The sequence below is a fragment of the Carassius carassius genome, chromosome 49 (genome assembly GCF_963082965.1).
Source record: "Carassius carassius chromosome 49, fCarCar2.1, whole genome shotgun sequence".
In the NCBI taxonomy this organism is placed as follows: Eukaryota; Metazoa; Chordata; class Actinopteri; order Cypriniformes; family Cyprinidae; genus Carassius; species Carassius carassius.
Window position 1 is genome coordinate 14,441,315 of NC_081803.1, and position 21,295 is coordinate 14,462,609.

Sequence of the window (21,295 nt, forward strand, 5' to 3'; positions counted from 1 at the left end):
CCATGGCTCTTAATTCAGAACTACTTCCCTCAAACTCTTTCCAGATGTTTCTGAACAGAAGCAAATAAAACGCTGTTCTAACCTTTTTCCACAGTCTATCACAGTAATAACCTGACGCATTGTTTTAACACTATTTTACACAAATATTATTCAGCAGTCCATTTTCTCCCATGTTCAAGGCTTTGAGTAGTTTTTGAACAACCACCAGGAAACAATGTTCAAGACCTTTATTCAAAAAAATTAAACTCTAGAAAACCTGTTGGTCAGAACATTTTATCCATGAGGAATTGATGGAATCATGAAAAATTGGCTTTAAATAACAAAAGCTACCTCGGATATAAGCTATCTAAAACAAAAACAAAACAAAATAGATGTTTGATTATTAGTTACAATATCAAATAACCATTGTCATCAACAAAAGAAGAACAAATTTATCACATTTTAATTAAAGTTTACAAAACATGTTTTAATTTGAGATAAAATGCACAGGTAAATCATGCACCAAAAAATTTGAAATATGCATCGAGAAAGTAAAAAAAAAAGAGATTTTTATATATATATATTTTTTTTTTTTTTTTTTTTTTTTTTACTTAAAAATGACTTTTGACTTTAAAGTTGAACACAGAAAAAGACCATAATGCTGCCAATAAACTTTAGTTTTCTTTTGCAATTTGCTCTTTTTCTCAATTCAGCTGCTGTTAAATTCCTTCAAACTGGAAGAATTTCCAGAGTGCACGGGCACGCAGACCGAACACGCCATAAAGTATGAACGAAAGGAAGCAAGAAAGAGAGAAAAAGAGAGGAAGAGAGAAGGGGTGGGAGGGGCGAGCGCTCTCATCCCCTCCTCCAACTCAGGCTCTATTTGAAATGGACGGCTAATTATGCTGGTGGCGTCAGAGTTCTGACTTCCCTGTGTGGGGCGGGAGGGGAGCGGCCCCCCTGTGAAACCCCAGCCCTCAGACACAGCAAAAGGGGGCAGTCAGTGAAGTAATGACCGTGTGTATGAGCGTCTGAGAGAGGGTGACTGAGAGGGAGAGAGAGAGAGTGTGTGTGTGCTGGCACATGGCCTCCTCCGATTCCCATGGTCACTGAATTCTTCCTGCCATCTTTATCTCCAGCAACTGAGTGCAGACTGATCAGCAAAGGAAAGAGGGGTCATCACACATACCTATAAAAAGCACTCACTTAAAACAATTTCATTAACTATTTAGCCACTTCATATTACAAATTCCAGTAAAAAAAAAAAAAAAAAAAAACTCTATTTAAGCACATATTTACCTATATATATTTATTTAAGCACATCTTCATCTAATACACAAGTTAAAATACATTGGAAGCCGGTGAATGATTCCCTCTTTAGACGGAATAAAAATACATCATCATCATCAAGTATTTATCACAGAGGATCTGAGTACCCTTTAAAGGAGCTATACTGAGGCCACAATTAATGGCCTACCATAAACACATGAGATGGCAGACAACTACACCGAGAAAAAACACTTCTTATTTTAGATCACAGCACCTCCCAGAGCAGGTAATTCAAAAAGAGTGGGATTATCGCCGTCTGGGCTGATCTGCTAGTAGAACAAAGGTGCTCAAGTACCAAATCTGAAATTGCTAACCTATACTTTTCAGCGACAAGCACCGCTACTTTTTTTTAATAACCAAAGCAAGGCAACAAACTGAATCTCCTGTCACACACAGGAAAGGAAACTGTACTATGAAACCACTACAGATGGACATTATTATGCAAATGTAATGTTCGTCATGACTTTACAAATATGAAAAGGCTATCAATGTATAGTGTTAACAAAAGTCTGTACAATTCGTTCAAATTTAGACCAAATAATATATCTGTAAATGTTTTGTTTTTTCAAAAGTGCATTTCAAGATACTCAAAGGGCCTTGCAGAATTTATTATCAGTATAAATTGAGTCAATTGAACTGCTTCATTTTAGTGTTAATGTCTTTGCAAAGATGAATAAGCTTTTAATAAGTTTTTTTCCTGTATAATTTGGACAAATTTAATTTCCTGTCACAAGCAGCAAAGTAAACAGTAAAGTAAAACCATGAACCTTATGCAGCATATGTAACATTATTCATGCCTTTACAACTATGAAAAGGCTATTAATGTACACAATTCACAAAATGTAAATTTTTCTGTACAATTTCTTGAAAAATAGAGCAAATAATGGACACACTTTATTTTAAGGTCCAATTCTCACTATTAACTATGACTTTTGCCTCAAATCTTCTTATTAATAGTTAGTAAGGTAGTTGCTAAATTTAGGTATGGGGTAAGATTAAGGGATTAATAAGTGCTTTAGTATTAAAGAGCCAATATGCTAGTAATATGCATAGTTAGTAGTGAAAATTATATAAAATAAATAAAATAAAATGTGTTACCCAAATAATATGTCTGAAAATGGTTTTCTCAAAAGTGCCTATATATAAATACACTCAAAAGGGGTTACATAACGCATTATGATGACTAAACTGTGAAATTCTAAAAAGTCAGTTTAAGTGCTTTACTATATTCTTTGTCTTTTCCAAGAGTTAAAGGGCTACAAATTTTCACAAAAATGTTTTATTCTGAATAATTTCGGTCAAATTTAGACCAAATAATAGATCTGAAAATGCATTTGGTTTCCTCAAAACTGCATCAACCAAAGGGCTTTGCAGGATTTATTATCAGCCTAAATTGCTAAATTAGACAAATACAAGAGTCAATTGAAGTGCTTTACTTTGAGGCTAAATTTGGAGAGGCCACATGCAAATATGTGTGTTGTTTTGGGGCCTCATATAGTTGGCTTGGTTTTGAAGTGGTCAGGATCCGAGTCTGTGTGAATGTGTGGGGTGGGCTCCACAGAGACGCTGTTGTTCTATTCATCTTTCATGTCTGCATTAAAACCATGCCTAAAAGTAGTTTTACCCGCATTTTCTCAGACATGTAGAGACATTCCTGCTCACTTTTAGGGACTTTCCCCATTCTTTCGAATCCAGTCAGGTGTCAGTCAGACAGTTATTACTAAAACAGTCAAAATACAGGTCCTCAATTCATTTAGTGATGTTTAATGAAAACACTCCATCTGCAAGTGATGAATCCCCTCAAAAATATTCAAAAAAATATCATTCATCATTTGTGTACTCATCTAATAATTACCCAAGATTACAAGTTATCAGTTTATCTATTTTCAAGTAAGAAAAGTGAATGAGGGCACATCCAACAATGAGTATAACGTCTGGCAGCTTAATCTGCTAAAACTCTTCACAGACATACTGTAGAAGATCTTAAAGATCTAGCAGCTCCATACATGCGGTAACCACACAGAGGAACCAAAATGCAGCAGATTACACTCTTATAGTGTTTAGGTACATAGTGTACCGCAGCCGGCCAATGTGCCCCTCATTAAAGATATCAAACACATTTTAAAGTCATCACAGGGACCCAATGCAGGTCCAGACAAGACTCACATCTTGATGGTGGCAGAACTGCCTGCGTCAATCGCTAATCTCTCCGAGCTGATGCACGAAAACTCGGGACCACACACCAAGTGAGGTACACTTACACCTCACCTGCATTCACAGACCTCAAAGCCACATGTTGACAGGACACAGCAGGTGACTCCAACAAACAAAAAGTTTGGGATATATGACACAAACAGGTCCGTTTGGAATCACTGGGTTGTGGATATTATAATTCAGACCACTTTATTTCACTGTCTGGTGCGGTTTTTGCAGGGTAATATAAGACATCTGATTCACATCGAGGCATCAATTAAGCGTGAATCAGTGAAGTTAATTTAAAAAAAAAAGAAATAAACATTTAAAACATTCTGAAAAACAAGATTTGAATAGAAAAGAAACAAAAGTAGCAACAGACAAAAACTAGATGATAAATAGCGTCCATGACATCATCAAAGCCTGAACTTGCTGATGCCAGTTCTTATCAGCCTGGGAGACAGATAGAAAGAGAGAGAGAGAGAGAGAGAGAGAGAGAGAGAGACAGAGAGGGCATTGCAAATTTAGAGTCACCACATCAGAATATGCCCAGCTGTGTGTGTGTGTGTGGTCCTTTTATGTTCAACACTTTATGTCTGAAGCCTAACTGAATAAATGATTTTCCAAGAACACAACACAAACAGCAAAACATCTGACATGGCACGAGCCGGGCAATGTTTGATTATTACAGATGAATGTTAGACAATATCTGAATAGCATCTCAAAACATATTGCAACACATGTACATACATAGCATTCTACATTCGGCTTTAATTTAGTTTCATATTAGCATATTTGACAATTATTCTAAATACTTAAATCCTAATCGATCCAAAAAGCAATTTTTTGTTACTATCGATTTTTAAATAATATGACATCTATTTTAAACCACTCGTGAGGCTTATGGGGATGTAGAAATGGTTACTGGTAAGAGGAAATTTACGGTTCGATCGGAAAATAGGTCAGCGATTTTTCTTCTGGCTAAGCTTTGCGACCTCCGTTCATAAATACATAAACTCATAATCAATAATTGATATAATCATGGGTCTATTGTTTATGCCTAACCAAACGCGACAAATGTACTTCATAATCCTACAGCACGAACACTACAAATAACGAAAGAGTTCTGACTTTGACAACTAAGCAAATGTAAAGACAAACACCATAACATTAAACCAAAACAACTGAAGAGCAAACCGAATCGTAGCATTCCCACCTGCGTCTAAACGACTTGACACAAGTTATCTGTGAGGGAGGAAAAAAAGAGTGAAATCGCATTATTTTGTATTGACGAGCTATTTTGTCGGACTCTGTAACTGAATAACGAAATAAACCGTCTCTTCTAAAGTCTCACATCTATATTTAACAAAAACATTCATTTGTCCGTGTTTGTTTGTTCCTGTCTGGCGCAGGTTTAGCAGCCAATTCCGTCTTCACTTTAAACTTACCTACTAAGCTGAACTTATCGTTTGCTAACTTCATAAACTTCTAAAGTCACACAAAAAGTGCTAGTAAACAATAAAGGAGGTGAAATCTAAAAAGGAAGGCAGTCTTACACCTCTCTCGTTACTAAGCAATAACGTCTCGGTCCAGCACAGCGCCACCCGTGTAGCGCGACACACTTCTAAACACGAAATTATTTCCACAAACATACTAACGTATCTAAATCTCTTCAGCACAAACTATTCCCAAAACATCCCGAGAATGGAAAGGAGCCGGGAAGAATCGGGAAACCCTCGGCCTCCCGTTGCCGAAGTGGCCGCATCCACCTTGACCGTGATGGTTGATCGATGGGAATTGAACAAAGAGGATCAATTTCCGATCAGCCGCTTTAATCAATGGGCACCGAGAACCCGGCGAAAGAGCCGATGCGAGAGCAACGCGCCAGCCTCTCAGCGCGACGCTCCCCGGGACAGGCTCACCGGCACACACAGCGAGTACAAAGCGAAAGGGAGCTGACCTGGAGCTGCTTCAAATCAAAGCGTTTCCAATATTGAAACATCGATCCCGCATTGGCCGCCATCTTGAGACATATTGAGACGGAATGAAAGGCTGATAGAGAGAGCGCGAGAGGGGCTGGAGTTCAGCGCGAGAGAGAGAGAGCAAGAGAGAGAGAGGCGGGGGAGCGCGCGCAAAACACGGAGCGGAGCAGATCGAACGTCGCGGGCGCGCGCGGAATGGAGTTATCGACCGAACGCCAACCCGCGATATTGAACAGTGCTACTGAAAACAATTATTGAGAGCGTCCTCAATAAAAGGCAGAAAACGCGGGATGGAGTTTCCGCGTTTAGTCGAGCTCCCCGTGTCGCAGGAGAGGGAGGGGGATGCTGGATACGTTTTCATCCGTTAAAAGAAGAGAGTTTATACGGTTATTGATTTTTTTATTATCACCATAGATAGACATTACGAGACGCTTATCAGATCTGACGCGACGCGCGCAACGCGAACGCAACGCGCAGTTCGAGTGTTTTTATGTTTCTCACGGTCAGATGAAGAACCTTCTGGCCTGTTGTTGTATTCGTATCTGATATATTGATTTTTGATGTATTCTTATCTTTAATCCTATAGAAAATATTTTGTATGTTCTTATGTGTAGGCTATTGTCTAATGTGGTTTTTGCTGTTGGTTGTTTATATATGTCCAGTTAACCTCTGTTTGTACTCAAAAACCAATACATCTATTATATTGATTTTATGAGCATTCTTGCGTAAAGAATGTGGACACGGCGATCGATAGTTTAAATTAAACGAAACACAATCTAATTCTTCTCCATAACCTATGCAAACTGCATATAGCAATATAAATTTATATGGTTATGGACGGTGTTTAAGATGGTGGCAGTGGATGATTTGATGTTATAACATAAACCCTTGTCCGGTCGATTCCTGATGATTTGTAAATACTGCTTTCGAACTTGAACTTGAAGAGCAGCGCCCTCTATTGGGCGTGTTTAAAATCGTCTCACCTCATTGTTCATGGTGATGATCCAAAGCTATGGGATTAGAATCCCGCCAAATGTATTGCAGTCACAGATCGAAAAATAATAAGCATAAATAAAAAAATAAAAACACGTGTATATATATGTGTGTGTGTGTGTGTGTGTGTGTGTGTGTGTGTGTGTGTGTGTGTGTGTGTGTGAATTATGCCAGTTTTGAGGATTTCGGTTTAGGTGCAAAGAATAAATTGATTGCTTGAATTTATGTTGATAGTTTTATATTTCATTTATTCACAGGCAGTCTCAAGGTTTCTTTTAGAGAGACTCTTGTCACGACTACAGGAGCCTTTGCAGCGCTTGCCATTAGACCTGGATTATTTATATTTTATTTGCACAAATGGTTTGGTTTTGATCACTTCACATACAAGTCGTGAACATGTACCTCAAGAAGTAAAGCAGTGTCTTTCAAACCTATGTTCTGTTCTTGTGAATCGCCTGTACACAAGACGTACCTCTTTAGTGATTTTGAATGAAATTGCTGGACTAATGGGACGTCCCAAAACCATTGTATCTGAGCAGCACATCAGAGGATTGATTGAAATTGGTCTGACTGTACCTTGCATTTCAAAACTGCTTGGCATGTCAACACGAACCATAGAACGCAGAATGCAAGAGTTTGGTATAACAGTGAGAGGAATATACAGTCAATTGACTGATGAAGAGATAGACAATCTTGTGGTTGCAATCAAAACAAGATCACCACACTCAGGCTACAGAACGATGAGAGGACACTTGAAAGCTCTTGGTCATCGAGTCTTCATGAGTCTTCTTTATGAATAGGGTTGATTCAGCTGGAGTCCTTGCTAGAATGTCACAACTTGGACATGTTGTGAGGAGATCATATTCAGTTCAGGCCCCTCTGTCCCTCATGCATTTGGACACCAACCACAAGCTGATCAGACTGCACTAGGTTTCTTCCTCGAGGCAGTAGAAAAGCATGGAGTTCCTTCATGGTATGTACATTTGAGTACATCCTACCTATCCATCCATCTCTCTATATATACAGTATGACTGACTGACTGAATGGTCTTAAAACCCTCACCAAGCATTTAAAATGGCTTCAAACTTAAAGATATTATATAATTTACTTTCTGGCTAGGCTCAGGCTTTCTCAAGCCAACACCATAAGATGTTTTGTCAAACCTTACCATGTAGTGTTAATGTTAAATTTACTGTCTTAATGTGTAGGGTAAGAGCAGACCAAGGTGTAGAAAATGTGGACATTGCAAGGTGGATGTTCACTGTTCAGGGCTGTAGCAGGGGAAGTTTCATTTCGCTCATAATCAAAGGTAATTTCTTGTTACTTTAGTGTTGGATATAAATTTGTTTTTTAATTTTGAATCATAAATGACTAAGAAATAAGTTTGTTTTGTCTCTTACATTTAGGGTTGAACGGCTATGGAAAGATGTGTGGATGTCTGTTTCAAACTTGTATTATGATGTTCTACATAATTTGGAAGAGAGTGGCTGTCTTGACCCATCAAACACCATTCACCTCTTCTGTGCACATTGTTTTTCTTCCACGCCTCCAAAGAAACCTAGATACATTCACTGATGCATGGAATGACCATTCCATCCGTACAGAGCAAAATCTGTCCCCCAATCAGCTGTGGGAAATAGAACTTACACAGAATCCAGTCAATGTTTCATGTAACGTGGAAGTATGATTGTTAAAAAAAAAAACAATACAATATGTTTTGTCTATACTGTATTATTATTTTTAAAACAGGACCTCAACATTTTGGTGCAAGATGGCATTTACCCCCAGGAGGAGCAGAACACTGGAGTAGTGGTCCCTCAGGTGGAGTGTCTGCTCTCAGAGAATGAAATGGCTCGACTCAGGACAACCATTAGTCCAGTCTCACAGTCCAGAGACTTTGGCCAAGATATTTACTTATCAATGTTAAGTTTTGTGCAGCTGCTTCTTGAATAACACTTTGGAGCTCAAAACATCAGACCGTAAGTTACTTAAAAGAAAAAAAAAATCCTGTAATGGTGTCATTAAACTACTGTGAAATGAATCAGTGCTTCCCACACAGAGATTAAACAAAAAATTGAATTATATAAGACACACACACATACATATATATATACACATACATATATATATACACATACATATATATATACACATACATATATATATACACATACATATATATATATATATATAAATAAGACTAATGTGGTAAATGTGACTTAACACCTTTGGCATGAAAATAAAAACAATGACTTTTAAAAGTTTTTTTTTTATTATTATTGTAATCAACATTGTCAAATACCTACTGTAGTTGCAAACATCTACACCAAGGCTCTCTTGGAAAACATGAACTTATAAATGAAATGCAACATCAGTACCTTAAAACAGATATAAAATCAGTTAAGGAAAGCTCTACAACAGAGCGGTTTGATTTGAACTGCAAATGCAAGTTATATATATAAAAATAAGATATAAACTACAGAAACCGCACTCTAACGGAGGCCCATTTTAAAAACATTTCAGAAAAGAAAATGCAACTTAAGTATCTTAATGTAGGTCTAAAAGTACTGCAGACATCCACCAGTTGATATAGGAAATATGTTAACCATCTGTAACACTTAAAGCTATGGTTTAAGAGATTAACTCAAATCCAGCACTATATTGTGGGTGATATTTAAACCCTGCTAAATGCTCCCCCTGATTTTATGGCTTGTACAATGATGCATTTAAAGTCTTCATATGTTGTCATGTGTGCTACTGGAAAGGTAACTGTATAAGTGCAAGCACTCACTATTGGGAAGCATATAGTGTGCTGTGGCATTCTGACTTTACAGTCATGATCAAATTTGAAAACTATCGAAATCAGTAGTGGCTTATGTCCCTGGCCTGTAATCCATTGCATGACTCTAGGGACAGTGAGGTAGGATGGCTCAGTTTCCACTTCTGCTGCATCTTCAGCACTCTCTATAGTTTTGTGTAAAGAAAAACAAGAAAGTCATATCTTGGACAAACTGAGAGTGAGTAGTGTAATTAAATTTTAATTTTGGGTAAACAATCTCATTAATAATAAAGTACAATACAACGTAAAGCCCACCTCCACATTCAATTTCTTGAAGGAAGTCCTGAAAGTAGTTTATGATTTTACTCTCTACCGAAGCCCTTGAAGTTCCTCTCTCACTCATTTCAGGAGCAACATTGCTGAGAATATAGTCTGCATCTGGCTGGAAAAATAACAAATTGTCAGTAGAACAGCAAATTGATGTTTGCTTAAAAAAAAAAAAAACTATGTTGTTACAAACATTTAACTTCCTGTACAGTCCTCCCCAGGAACAAACAGACTCTTGCAAAGACTTGGATGCTCCTTGAGTATGTCCAGCAATCCATACAGCTGAAGGCCTTTGCGCAAGTCTCCAAGCATTTGTATAACTTGAAATGTTACATGGAGAACAATTGCTCTTGTGGAGAAAAACAAAAGTAACATTTAATAATAATAATAATTAGAAAAACTGTAGATCTAGTAATACAGCATAAGTTTGTTTCAAGATGTAAGTTAAGCACTTAAGGTTAATAAGTTAAATTTAATTTGACTAAATGTAACATTACACAGTCTTCCAAATTCTATCTTTCATGACACAGTCTGCTTAAGCCTGGTTCACACGGGACGATTTTAAAATTGTCGGCCGAATTTCCAAACCTGAGAGACCCCACACACGGCGATAAAAAAATCACGGGTCTAACAGTTTTGGTCGTACAGTGTGTGGTGTGCAGCCACAGCAAAATCAACACATCACACACGAACCGATTTGACTCCCGAGCATTGGTCAGACGGGAAATCTCGCAAAATCCCTCTAGATCAAACGTGACTTCAGAGTAAACAATCATGGCAGACGAAGAGGATGTAGTGGCCATAGTTTGTGCTTTGTTTGTAACCGAAAAAAAAAACATAAGAAAAACAAGAAAAGGCGATGGTCAAAGAAGTGGAGACAAAGTCCTCCATCTCCGACGTCCACCGGACTTTCTGGTGCGCCATGCCGCCGGCTGTTTTGATTTTGTTTCCCAGTACTTCCTCGCCGCCTCGCTTTCTGATTGGCTACACGCCACAGTCCACAGGCTGCGTGATCGTTTGTCCTCAGGGGACACCACACACGAGAAGAAATCGGGCCAAATAAATCCAACATGTTGGATATCCCCGATTTGAGATCGGAGCGGTCACGACGTCCTTCCGAGCAGAGGAGAGCAGTCTTAACACACCACACACGGCAGGAATATCTGATCAGATTATTTTACGATAATCGGAGCATCCTTAAGATTGTCGGAAGGTGTCAATCGGGGCTAAAATCAGCCTAATTATCCTGCCGTGTGAACCAGGCTTTAAAATGATTTTCCACATTTACCTAATTACAGCATATTTTTGTTTTATGTTGAGTGCTCCTGTGTATCCACAGCTGATAATTTCATCTGTAAATTCAGTCAGATCAGTTGCCTCTTCAAGCTTAAGAAAAACAGTCAGTGACAAACAGGATGACAAATTAACTCAATGTGATTACTTTGTGGTAATATGCAAACCAACAGTGTAATATACTGCTGGTAGCTATTAGGCAGTATTCAGTGAAGTTACCTTTGTGATCAATAGGGAGTATTCAACATCATCTACATCATCCTTGCAAATTCTGCTGACATCAACTTCCCCAGTGGTGAGGTAAAAGTAGCACCACTCCCTCATAAAACATGGGGCTGGGCTACCTTGAGCTAGACTGACAGCAAAGATCTCTCCAGCAGTACTATTATTTCAAAGTGAGGTTTTAAAAAGCACTCAGTCATTGCCATTACACATGTAATTAAACATTTGAGCTTCAACAAAACAAACCTGAAGAGACCTTTGTCAAGGTCACTGTTGGGAGTACTGTGGACTCTTTGCTCCCTGACCCAAGAAGAGGTGTTTTTCAATGCCACTGATCATTTCTTTGAATAACATTGAGAAAAAGCAGTGTGTGAATTACACAGATAAATGTTTATTTATTTTTGTTACAGCTTTTCCACTTTTATTATTCTTAACCTGCATCACCTGCACACTTTCACATGGAGCAGCATAACGGCTCCGTGTAGTAAATGCTGCTCCATGTGAAAGCGTTCAGGTGATGGAGATCTACCGCTGATTACAGAACCGGCTTTACTGACCAGATGCGCATTAAATATCGTTATCGTGTAGGCCTAACGTTACTGCCTAAAATATAAAGTATTGCTTACTAAACCAAACTAACAAGACACGTGTTAACAGGCGAGATATCGACCTACTCGGACTACATAGAACTTGGAGAAAATATCATAACACACAAAGGGAATGTTTCTGTCACCCACTAACAAAATATTTAGTGCTAATTACCTGAGATTGTCCGGCATTTGCCTGCTGACACGGGGGCGACATCGGACATCGGAAAATACTTCCACCCTCGAGCGCAGTACTCTGAGCCGCAGGCCATCACAATGGGGACAAGAGGAAGTGCCGCTAAGTGCCGCCTGTGCGTGATGTAAACCCAGACATACTACGCACCTGTAATGAGTGTCTCCCTTCGTGATGTACCTGGTACACGGCTCCTTGCATTTTCGAAAACTCATCGCGTCCGCGAAGAGGAGTTAACACTGCTCGTAGAAACCATTGGAGAACGCGAGATGAATTCTAGGGCATAGATGATTCGCTTTCCTGAAGGAAATGAAATCTGAGCGAAATGGCGCGCGGCACCCAGGTATACGATACGTACGCATGCGTGGGGTGGTGCCAAGCGCTATTTGGCCAATAGGATTGGCGGGATGGTATAGGGCTTCAGACATTCGTCACACCGAAGGTGTTCCCATAGCAGGTGACGTCACCGCAGCATCTCGTTCCCTATTCAGGGAACCATGGTTACATACGTAACCAAGATGTTATCCATCCTCCCACAACAGCCATGAGTCGCATTGGAGTGACGTCAACTCCCGCTTGGACTGATTGGCTAGAGGAGAAGCTGTCAATCTAGAATTTGTGGGCCAATAGTGACACTGAAGCCCGCCCTGATTTACATGAAACTCTAGCTCTTTCCCAAAGTGAAGTGCATGGACTCCGAAGTGCGCATTTGAAGTGCGAATGCGTCACAGGAGCGCGACGAAGGGTGTCCAAAACTGAAGTGTGTGGACCATGGACATCATACATAAAGCCCAAAAAACAATAAGACAGCCGCTATATAAGACAATGGTCTTTCTCTTCGTTGTGTTTTTGAAGTGCTGTCATGCAAGATATGTCTACAAATGTTTTAACCAAACTTTAGCACTTCAGTATTTTGTATGCAAGGCCTGCTGTGTCATATTTTCTATTGTTAAGATTACAAACCTGTCTTTATATTTTTTATAAGTGTTTCCATTTTTTCTTGTTTTATTACTATTCTGGAGCGAGTGAGCCTGCTGGGAAAGACTTAAAAATACAAAGTTAATTGTACTTTTTTTTTTTTTTTGCTGAAATTCATTGTGCTGTTGTTGTTAACAGGCATGGTTTATTTGCTAAAGTGTCCTGGGACAGGTGAAGGAGTGAGTGGAGCTGTTCAGGGAGGACATCAAACTCCAGAGAGAGAGAGAAGTCTGCAAGTTTTCTCTTCTTAAGAGAATGCATAACAAATACATTCTTCATTAGCCAAGAGATAACAGTAGGCTAAAAATGTGTATATTACAGTTTTTCAATATATATTTTTTTAAATGCCATATTGTCAATGGAATAACCTAATTTCTCTAGTTTATTTTTGTGATGCAAGTTAAAAATGAAATGCATAAGTTGTATACATTTTTATTTTTAGTGTGTAATTTATTCATAAATAAGCCTGAGTACTTTCTGTACATTTTGTATTTTTGTTTTTCATATTCACGTGTAAATAAAAGAGAAGTACTCATGTACATTGTAATTTTTTTTAATGCAGCTTATACATTTTTCCACAAAACATTCTATGTATTTATTTTTTTTGTCTTGTAAAATTTTTTTTTTACAAAATTTTTTACATTTTTTACAAATTGTTCTATACATAACTGAAAGTACTTTTTACAACCATTTACTGCATAGCTTAGGTTTAACATCAGAAAAACAACATCAGTTTGAGCCCAGCGCTGCCCCATGTGTTCTGGGGTCTTCAGGAGGTCAATCTCTTGGTGAATGGTCCTCAGCTACTCGGAGGATAATGGGGTGACAGTGGAAAGAGGCACATGTCAAACTCTCTGGAGAGCATCTTTATGATGTGCCACTGGCAAACAGATCAGAAACACCAGGGTCTGAATTGTGGCACCCATCACTGTTGGCGTTCACTTTTCAGAAGTTCCACTGTCAGGGCCTCGCTGCTCAGCACAAAACCTTTAAAACCTGTCCAGCGTTGGTACATTCAGCTCTATCCTTCAGTACAGGGGTCTGGTCTGATTTAGGGAAGGAAGGAAAAGAGAAATTGTTTAGAGCTATGACAACATAATTAGTACACAAAATGTTGAGCTACTTTAGTAAACTATAATAACTTCTAATACCATATTGGGGAAAAACTACTAGTTGTCATATTTAAAACCTTAGAAAGGCTTAGCTAAAGGGACAGTTCACCCAAAAATAAAAATTCCAAACCTGGAACAACTTAAGTGTGAGTAAATGCTTACAGAATTTTCATTTTTGGCTGTACTGTCCTTTAAGTAAAAGTATTATCTTGCATACTCTAATATACTTAAGGTATTGAGAGTAAAACTGTTGGGTAGTTTAATCTACAACAATACATCATGTTGTAAAAGACCATATTTTTGTAGTGCTGCTGTCCTGTGAGAAAGAAAAAAAACGTAGTACTTTATATTTGTACGAGTATACTTTACGAATTTACTTTCTTACCGTTTTAAAAATGAAAGTAACAACATTTCTTGTGAGTATATTAATACATTATTGTAACTATATGAAAGACTGCATCTGCAGGACTGGGACCGGTCAAACAGAGCACTGTCAGCGGCAGTAACGTGCGGTGAAATCTTGTCATGGGTAGGCTGTGACCTATCAATGTGTGGAATATATGTTCATATATTCATTGAGTTAATTTAGCAACCCAAGTTCATATCAGGCATCATCAGATCGCTGCCTGCATTCAGCAAAGTCAGTCATGTGAGGCTAATGCACAATCAAATATAATAATCAAATTAATGGACACATCTATGACTTATACAACAAACAAATGTTTTGTGCGGGACACAGAGAAGGAGGCGGCGCGGCAGCCTAGTCACTCCATCAAAATGCGCAAACGCGCACAGACAGCCACGGCGCACACACACACACACACACTTTTGGTCTGGTGACGGCGCACCAGGCTACAGTCAGAAAACATTGCGTCAGCAGTACAGCTTTAAAGTACAAAAACAGCTTATTCGCTCCTACAAACTGCTAGGCGCACACACCGACACGCAAGTATACTAGATGCTAGTATTCGGGAAGCGCGCGGATTGAGTGAGAGCGAGTAGATCACGTGACATGAAGCAAGCTCGGTCTCTGCCTCAATATTGATAATTCAAGACAGCATGAGAACTGACTGCGCATGCGCAAATCTACATAAACTACGTTCTATGGACCAAAGAGGCACCGCTCACCTCTGCCTCAATGGCTATGGCTTTTGAATTTCCTGCATGAAACAACGGTTTTTAGGAGCAAACAATGGCAAAATGAGTATATTATGTGTATTCCTGAAAATTTTTGTTACAAAAAATAATATTTGGAATAAAATTAATGCAATTAATAATGTGGTGAATTAATAAAGCTCTTGGAATTAATAAATGTAATGTCAACATTTCCTTTGGTGAGGCACTGCCTACCCTGCCTACCCAGACCGCACGTCCCTGGTCAGCGGTCACAGATGCCACTGAACATTAAGCTGTACTATGCTAAAAAAAAAAAAAAAAAATGATAATCAGTTTATTCCGTTTAATTTTCATGGTTAACTGCCTTAAAAAATCTGGGTTGCAAACCGGTCTACATATGATTACCTTGGTCAAGACAATAAACTACATAAAATCGCACCTTTGTAAGATATAAGTCAGCACTTTAACTGCTATGTGTGTGTTCGTGTATTTTGTAGTTTTTTATATGTATCATTACATTATTCAAGTAAGCTCCAAGTCAGTACCTGCATTTAAAGTTGTAATCAAACAAAGGACACTGCAAACCAGTGTAATTTACCTGCCCTCGGTCTTGGCAAGCCTGAGGTACATCACCTTCTCCACTTTGACGTAAAACATAAAAACGAGCAGTTCTGGCTCCACCTATCCTGACAGGATTGTCCTCTCGTCAGCTCTCCTCTCGCACCGTTGCTATGCGACAAAGCGCTAATCGGAAACACCTGGTGGTGGAATTAGGAAATCCTGCGAAGGCGGAGCATCTCACGCACCGTGGCCTTCGAAGTGCGTACACTCAACTTTGGGACACAGCTTCTAACTGCAACTTTTAGAAATGCAAGCGCAGAACGTGGAAACAAGAGCAAAGAGGGAAAGACCACAAGCACACAAAAAAATAACACGTGAGCAGGAAACCTGATTTTGTTTGCGATTTGGAAAATATTTAACCCATGTTTCAGTTTTGTGCAATATAATTTTAAATGTGTTTACATTTTTGATTCACGCTTATTATTTTTGGATCCATGACCGCGTTGTTTGTTATTTAAAAAAAATTGCATTAGTTTTTTCAGTTTTGTACGTTATTATTTTACACGTGTTTTTACTTTTTTTATTTATGCTTATTATTTTTCGATCTGTGACTGCAATACATTTGGCGGGATTCTAATCCCATACAAAGCAGTCATATTAACTGTCATGATAACCAATCTGTTAAACCAGTGATTATTCTTTTATAATTCTTTTATAATTGTATTAAAAATCAAACAAAAATATTATTATTGCATTATAATGTGTGTAAACTGTGCACATGAATTAAATGATAATATTACATATTATATCAGTGTCTCTTAGGTGTGTGTGTGTGTGTGTGTGTGTGTGTGTGTGTGTGTGTGTGTAGTTCATATTCTGGGGTGAATATTGCTCTTTTACTGTTGAAAGGTAATACACTTAATACACTGTCAAAAATGGTGGAAGCAATTTATTTTTCCATCTATTGTCACAATAATAATTTTGGTAATTTCTCCTTTTTTCATGATATTTTAACTCAGTTTCAGTTACTTTGACCCCTTTGATTGTAATTAAACTTTATTGTCACTGTGCAATCTAAACAAGTGTGCAAACAGTAAAACATTTAAGTAAGAACTGCTTTTAAATAAGAAAACAGCTGAGTTTACCAAAGTGTTGTACAATTTCAAAACAATACAAAGACAATAGTAGTATAATAATAGCAAATGATAAATAATAGCATATTGTAAAAAACAATGAGCATTTTTAACCTTAATACACAGAGCCGGATTCCAGTTTCGGTTCCATTAGTTACATTCATCTGTAGAGCAGCCATGATTCTCACCCTCACCACTGCACACAGACACTTAAAGGGAGAGGATTGGGGGGCGGGGGGGTTCAGTTCAGACCCTGCAGGGTGGAGTGAGAATTGAAGCTGGGAGAGTCCCATGGCTCCTCATAAGTGCTCCTCCCCTCGGTTCCCCTCACTGAGACAGCAGGGGAGCTTCAGAGAAGAGCGGGTCCCACTGGCGGTTTGTTTTTTCAGGTCCACTGGAGCCTCTGAGCACCCAGCCCCCTCCTCTCTCCGCCCAGGCGTGTGCACACCTCATGGGAGCACAATTAAGAGCTGTCTCTCCTGCCTGCCGAGCTGTGGAGGACTCCCTCCTCTACCCTTCCCCTTTTTTAATCAAATAAGCCTCCTCTTGAGGCTAGTCCTCGTTTAAAAAGTCGGCATGCAGGATTAGATTTTAATTATGGAGATGCAAAGACATGGCAATTGAACATAATGAAGAGACAGGCAGAGATGTGAGGAGGGCATTTTTCTGGGGATGTGTGTGCATCTGACTGTTTCCATAAGTGCATGTTATCAGTGGACGGTTTCTGATATTTAGTCATTAAAAAAAATCTTTACCATAAATACTATTCTATGCAACATTTGAAATGTAAATTGCTCACATATTGTGTAATATGTATGTGTGAAAAGTCCATGAAGATCTAACTGTAGTTAGTGCAGGTAATATATTTTGTGGTGTAGGAAATATAGAAACTTACAGAGTCCTTGTACAACTGGGTAAACTGCTCCATCTGCAGGCAAACAAACTACAACTGAGTACTGTTATCATATTTTAAATATAGATACTTTAAACAGAATTTTTAATTATTCACGTTATGTATATATTTTGATTTCATATTATATTATTACTTAAAATTGTACGGAAATTTGCTACAAAAAAGAAATAAGATTAAACTGTGAAAAAATTTACACCTCACTGAATTTAGTTCTGGTTTATTAAATAGTCCCTGTATTTGATGCATAAAATCTATATAATTAATATATATATATATATATATATAATATAAAATATAAAAAAATTAAATCTAATTAAAAAAATTTTTTTAAATCTAAATAAAATTCAAAATATTAACAAAAACTATGATAATATTTTAATAACTAAAACACAGTCAAACAAATACATGCAAATGAACACAAACTTACTTTACTGAAAGCCTGCTGCCATTTTTTTAAGTCATTTTTTTAAGTCTTACTTCATCCTTTGTATTTGTCTTTGTTAAACATTTTTAGTAAAAGAACAGGCCTGACACACACATACACACACATGAACACACACCTTTTGGAAATTCACACATTATGTGCATAGACATTTTACCAGAGAGATCAAAATGTGGCCTCAGAGATCAAGGGCAGTCTATCATCATCTCTGTGTTGTCATATAAAGCAGCATGTATTTACAGGCTTGTCGAGGTGTGATGGAACCATATGGCTAATGTGACTGACAGTAAGAAGCAGCTGTAGGAAGCGGACACTTCCCCGCCAGGCTCCCGATCAGTTGTGTTATTGCCAGACCTTGACTCCTTCTCGCCCCCCACCTGCCAGTCACACACCTAACATGGGCACGCTCCCTGCTGTGAACACACACACACACACACACACACACACACACGCACACACACACACACACACACGTACAATGCCAAGCAGGAGATCACAGCGACATTCCTAAGATCCGATGGTGCAGCTCTTCTCCACAGCTCTCTTGGCCAGTGTTCATTCAGTTGTCTGTGAGGACACTGCTAAAACCAGCTTTACACAGCCTGCTGTCGTGCCGGATAGCTGGACAGATTATTTACAGCAGTCTGACGGCACATTACTTGGCTGTTTGTAAGAGCACATTTAAATCTGGCAAGCATGGGATGGCGGGCTATATTTGTAGCGCTGAAAATGGCTTTTGTTCAGTCCAATTGTTCACAACAGATAATGGGAGACAAAGTAGAAACAATTTGCTCATAAGAGTTGCATGCTAAATTAAAGCCAAAGGCTTGACTGCAGTCACATGTTAAAATGACTGGATTAAAATGGATGAGCTCTACATGTGTGCGTTCCAATAATGTGCAATCATTTTCACTATGCATACAGATCAATGACAATCAGAATTCACAAAAGTTCTTCATAAATAAAGGTTTTGAGAGAAAAATCCACAAAAATTTTATATCTAATTCTATTTTTATTTGATAAATCTATTTATTTTTATTTATGATAAATTATATGAAAATATGTTATGGTAATAATGCAATAATCAATTAGCCATTTAGTGTCAGTTTCCCACTAAGACAGTGTGACAAGTGTGACAATACAGTACTCCACCACTGGGGGATGTTGTCACAAAAAGTCAGCATGTTTTTAATGGAATGTATCTTTATTCCTGGGCAATAATGGCTAATAAATTAAAGTATTTATACATATGTATAAACATTTTAATTTGTTTTTTAAATAATATAAAAAAGTTATACATTTACTATTATACAAAATGCAATACAAAAAATTATATTATATATATACAGTACAGACCAAAAGTTTGGAAACATTACTATTTTTAATGTTTTTGAAAGATGTTTCTTCTGCTCATCAAGCCTGCATTTATTTGATCAAAAATACAGAAAAAAAAATGTAATATTGTGATATATTATTACAATTTAAAATAATTGTTTTTAAATGTATTATACTTTAAATTATCATTTATTTCTGTGATGCAAAGCTGAATTTTTAGGATCATTATCACATGATCCTTTAGAAATCATTCTAATGTGATGATTCATTATCAAAGTTGGAAACAGTTCTGCTGCTTAATATTTTTTCAGAACATGTGATACTTTTTTAGGATACTTTGATGAATAAAAAGTAAAAAAAAAGAAGCTATGTTTTTAAAATATAAATATTTTTTAATAACAATATACACTACTGGTCAGTAATTTGGGGTCAGTAATTTTTTTTCTTTCTTTTTTTTTTTTATAAAATCAATACTTTTATTCAGCAAGGATGTGTTAAATTGATAAAAAGTGATAGTAAAGAAAATATATTATTAGAATATATATTATTTTTTTATTTTGAATAAATGCAGTTCTTTTTAACCTTTTATTCATCAAATATATTAGACAGCAGAACTGTTTCCAACACTCATAATAAATCAGAATACTAGAATGATTTCTAAATGATCATGTGATAGACTGGATGTTACATGTGACACTGAAGGCTGGAGTAATGATGCTGAAAATTCAGCTTTGCATCCCAGGAATAAATTATTTTTTTTAAGTATATTCAAATAGAAAACTATTATTTTAATTTGTAATAATATTTCACAATATTATTGTGACACAATATGTGTGTGTGTGTGTGTGTGTGTGTGAGTGTGTATATATATATATATATATATATATATATATATATATATCCAACTTTAGTGATTGGAATAAATACACTGTAAAATTATGATTTTTAAAAAAGTTTTAAATAAAGATTATTTAAGTGTACTTCACAAGAAAATCAAGAAAAAGGTAGTTTAGTCTACTTCAAAATTACACATTTAATTCATTGTGTAATATCCAACACCAAATTAAATTACATAAATTAAATATATTGTCATATGATTACATTACATTAAACCTATTATAAATGGGAACAATTTCATGATAACATATTTATATATATCCCATACAAATGTGTTTATGTATATTATGTATATTACAAAAACATATACAAACATACAGTTTATATGTATATATGTTGTTTTAATAAAGTTGCATATTTAAATAAACTGTTAAATAAATTGTTGACATTTATGGTTCTAATGGTGATTTTATACATTTTAACTATGTTCATCTACCCAGAGAATGTACGTATGTGCAAATTATACATCACCTTATAGGCAACATACTGTATATGGTAATATCACTCTTGATACAGGGCAATATATGTCATATATTATATTTCTGTTATCTACGGTTACATCCATTTCAGCATACTTTCTAAATCTTTGCTGAATTACTTTCCATATAAGGAAATCTAGTTTCTCAGATTCATTTTCCCCACTTGTTTGATTCTCCTCGAAAGCACTCAATTAAACAAAGTTTATACACTGAATAAACCTTGTTAGACTGGTCCTGAGCCCTATCTGCTCTCTAAGCCTCATGACTGTGAAAATCATTCTTGTAAGTTGTCTTGTAAGTGTCTTTACTGATCACCAATATAACAAGGGCATCAAATCATTCAAGTAATCCATGTAGCAAAGACATAGCGTCATCATCTGACCAAACGCACTGATGTGAGAAGCTAGCTGGCTTCACACTGTCTTCAGACGACATATTAGATGTGTAGATGA

The 21,295-nt window shown here is 37.1% G+C and overlaps 2 protein-coding genes and 1 long non-coding RNA gene across 9 annotated transcripts in view; 1 reads left to right on the forward strand and 2 right to left on the reverse strand.

Moving 5' to 3' along the window:
* Positions 1-5,584, reverse strand: part of LOC132132644 (homeobox protein cut-like 1) — a 107,515-nt gene extending 101,931 nt beyond the window's left edge. For all 7 annotated transcript variants that reach the window (XM_059545093.1, XM_059545095.1, XM_059545091.1 and 4 more), the window contains exon 1: positions 5,462-5,584. In XM_059545093.1, coding sequence (XP_059401076.1) covers positions 5,462-5,524 — 63 coding nt within the window. In that variant the 5' untranslated portion in view covers positions 5,525-5,584. The remainder of the gene's footprint in view (positions 1-5,461) is intronic.
* Positions 5,585-7,394: 1,810 nt separating this feature from the next.
* Positions 7,395-8,347, forward strand: LOC132132582 (uncharacterized). The gene is made up of 4 exons (XR_009429053.1): positions 7,395-7,449; positions 7,685-7,795; positions 7,883-8,157; positions 8,226-8,347. It is a non-coding gene; the product is annotated as an uncharacterized LOC132132582 (long non-coding RNA).
* Positions 8,348-8,729: 382 nt separating this feature from the next.
* On the reverse strand, positions 8,730-11,468 carry LOC132132230 (uncharacterized). The gene is made up of 6 exons (XM_059544565.1): positions 11,344-11,468; positions 11,095-11,257; positions 10,871-10,968; positions 9,783-9,931; positions 9,571-9,693; positions 8,730-9,440 (listed from the first exon to the last, which is right to left on the reverse strand). Exons 2-6 carry the CDS (start codon positions 11,197-11,199, stop codon positions 9,151-9,153), a joined length of 765 nt encoding a protein of 254 aa, XP_059400548.1. The 5' UTR covers positions 11,200-11,257; positions 11,344-11,468; the 3' UTR covers positions 8,730-9,150.
* Positions 11,469-21,295: the final 9,827 nt, after the last annotated feature.

Excerpts from the sequence above, each read along its gene's own strand:
- LOC132132230 (XM_059544565.1), bottom strand. The coding sequence starts at position 11,199 with ATGAGGGAGTGGTGCTACTTTTACCTCACCACTGGGGAAGTTGATGTC. Across the intron at positions 9,932-10,870 it reads CAAAAATATGCTGTAATTAG|AGCAATTGTTCTCCATGTAA; the intron begins GTAAATGTGGAA and ends TTTCTCCACAAG. Across the intron at positions 9,441-9,570 it reads TCAAGAAATTGAATGTGGAG|AGAGTGCTGAAGATGCAGCA; the intron begins GTGGGCTTTACG and ends ACAAAACTATAG.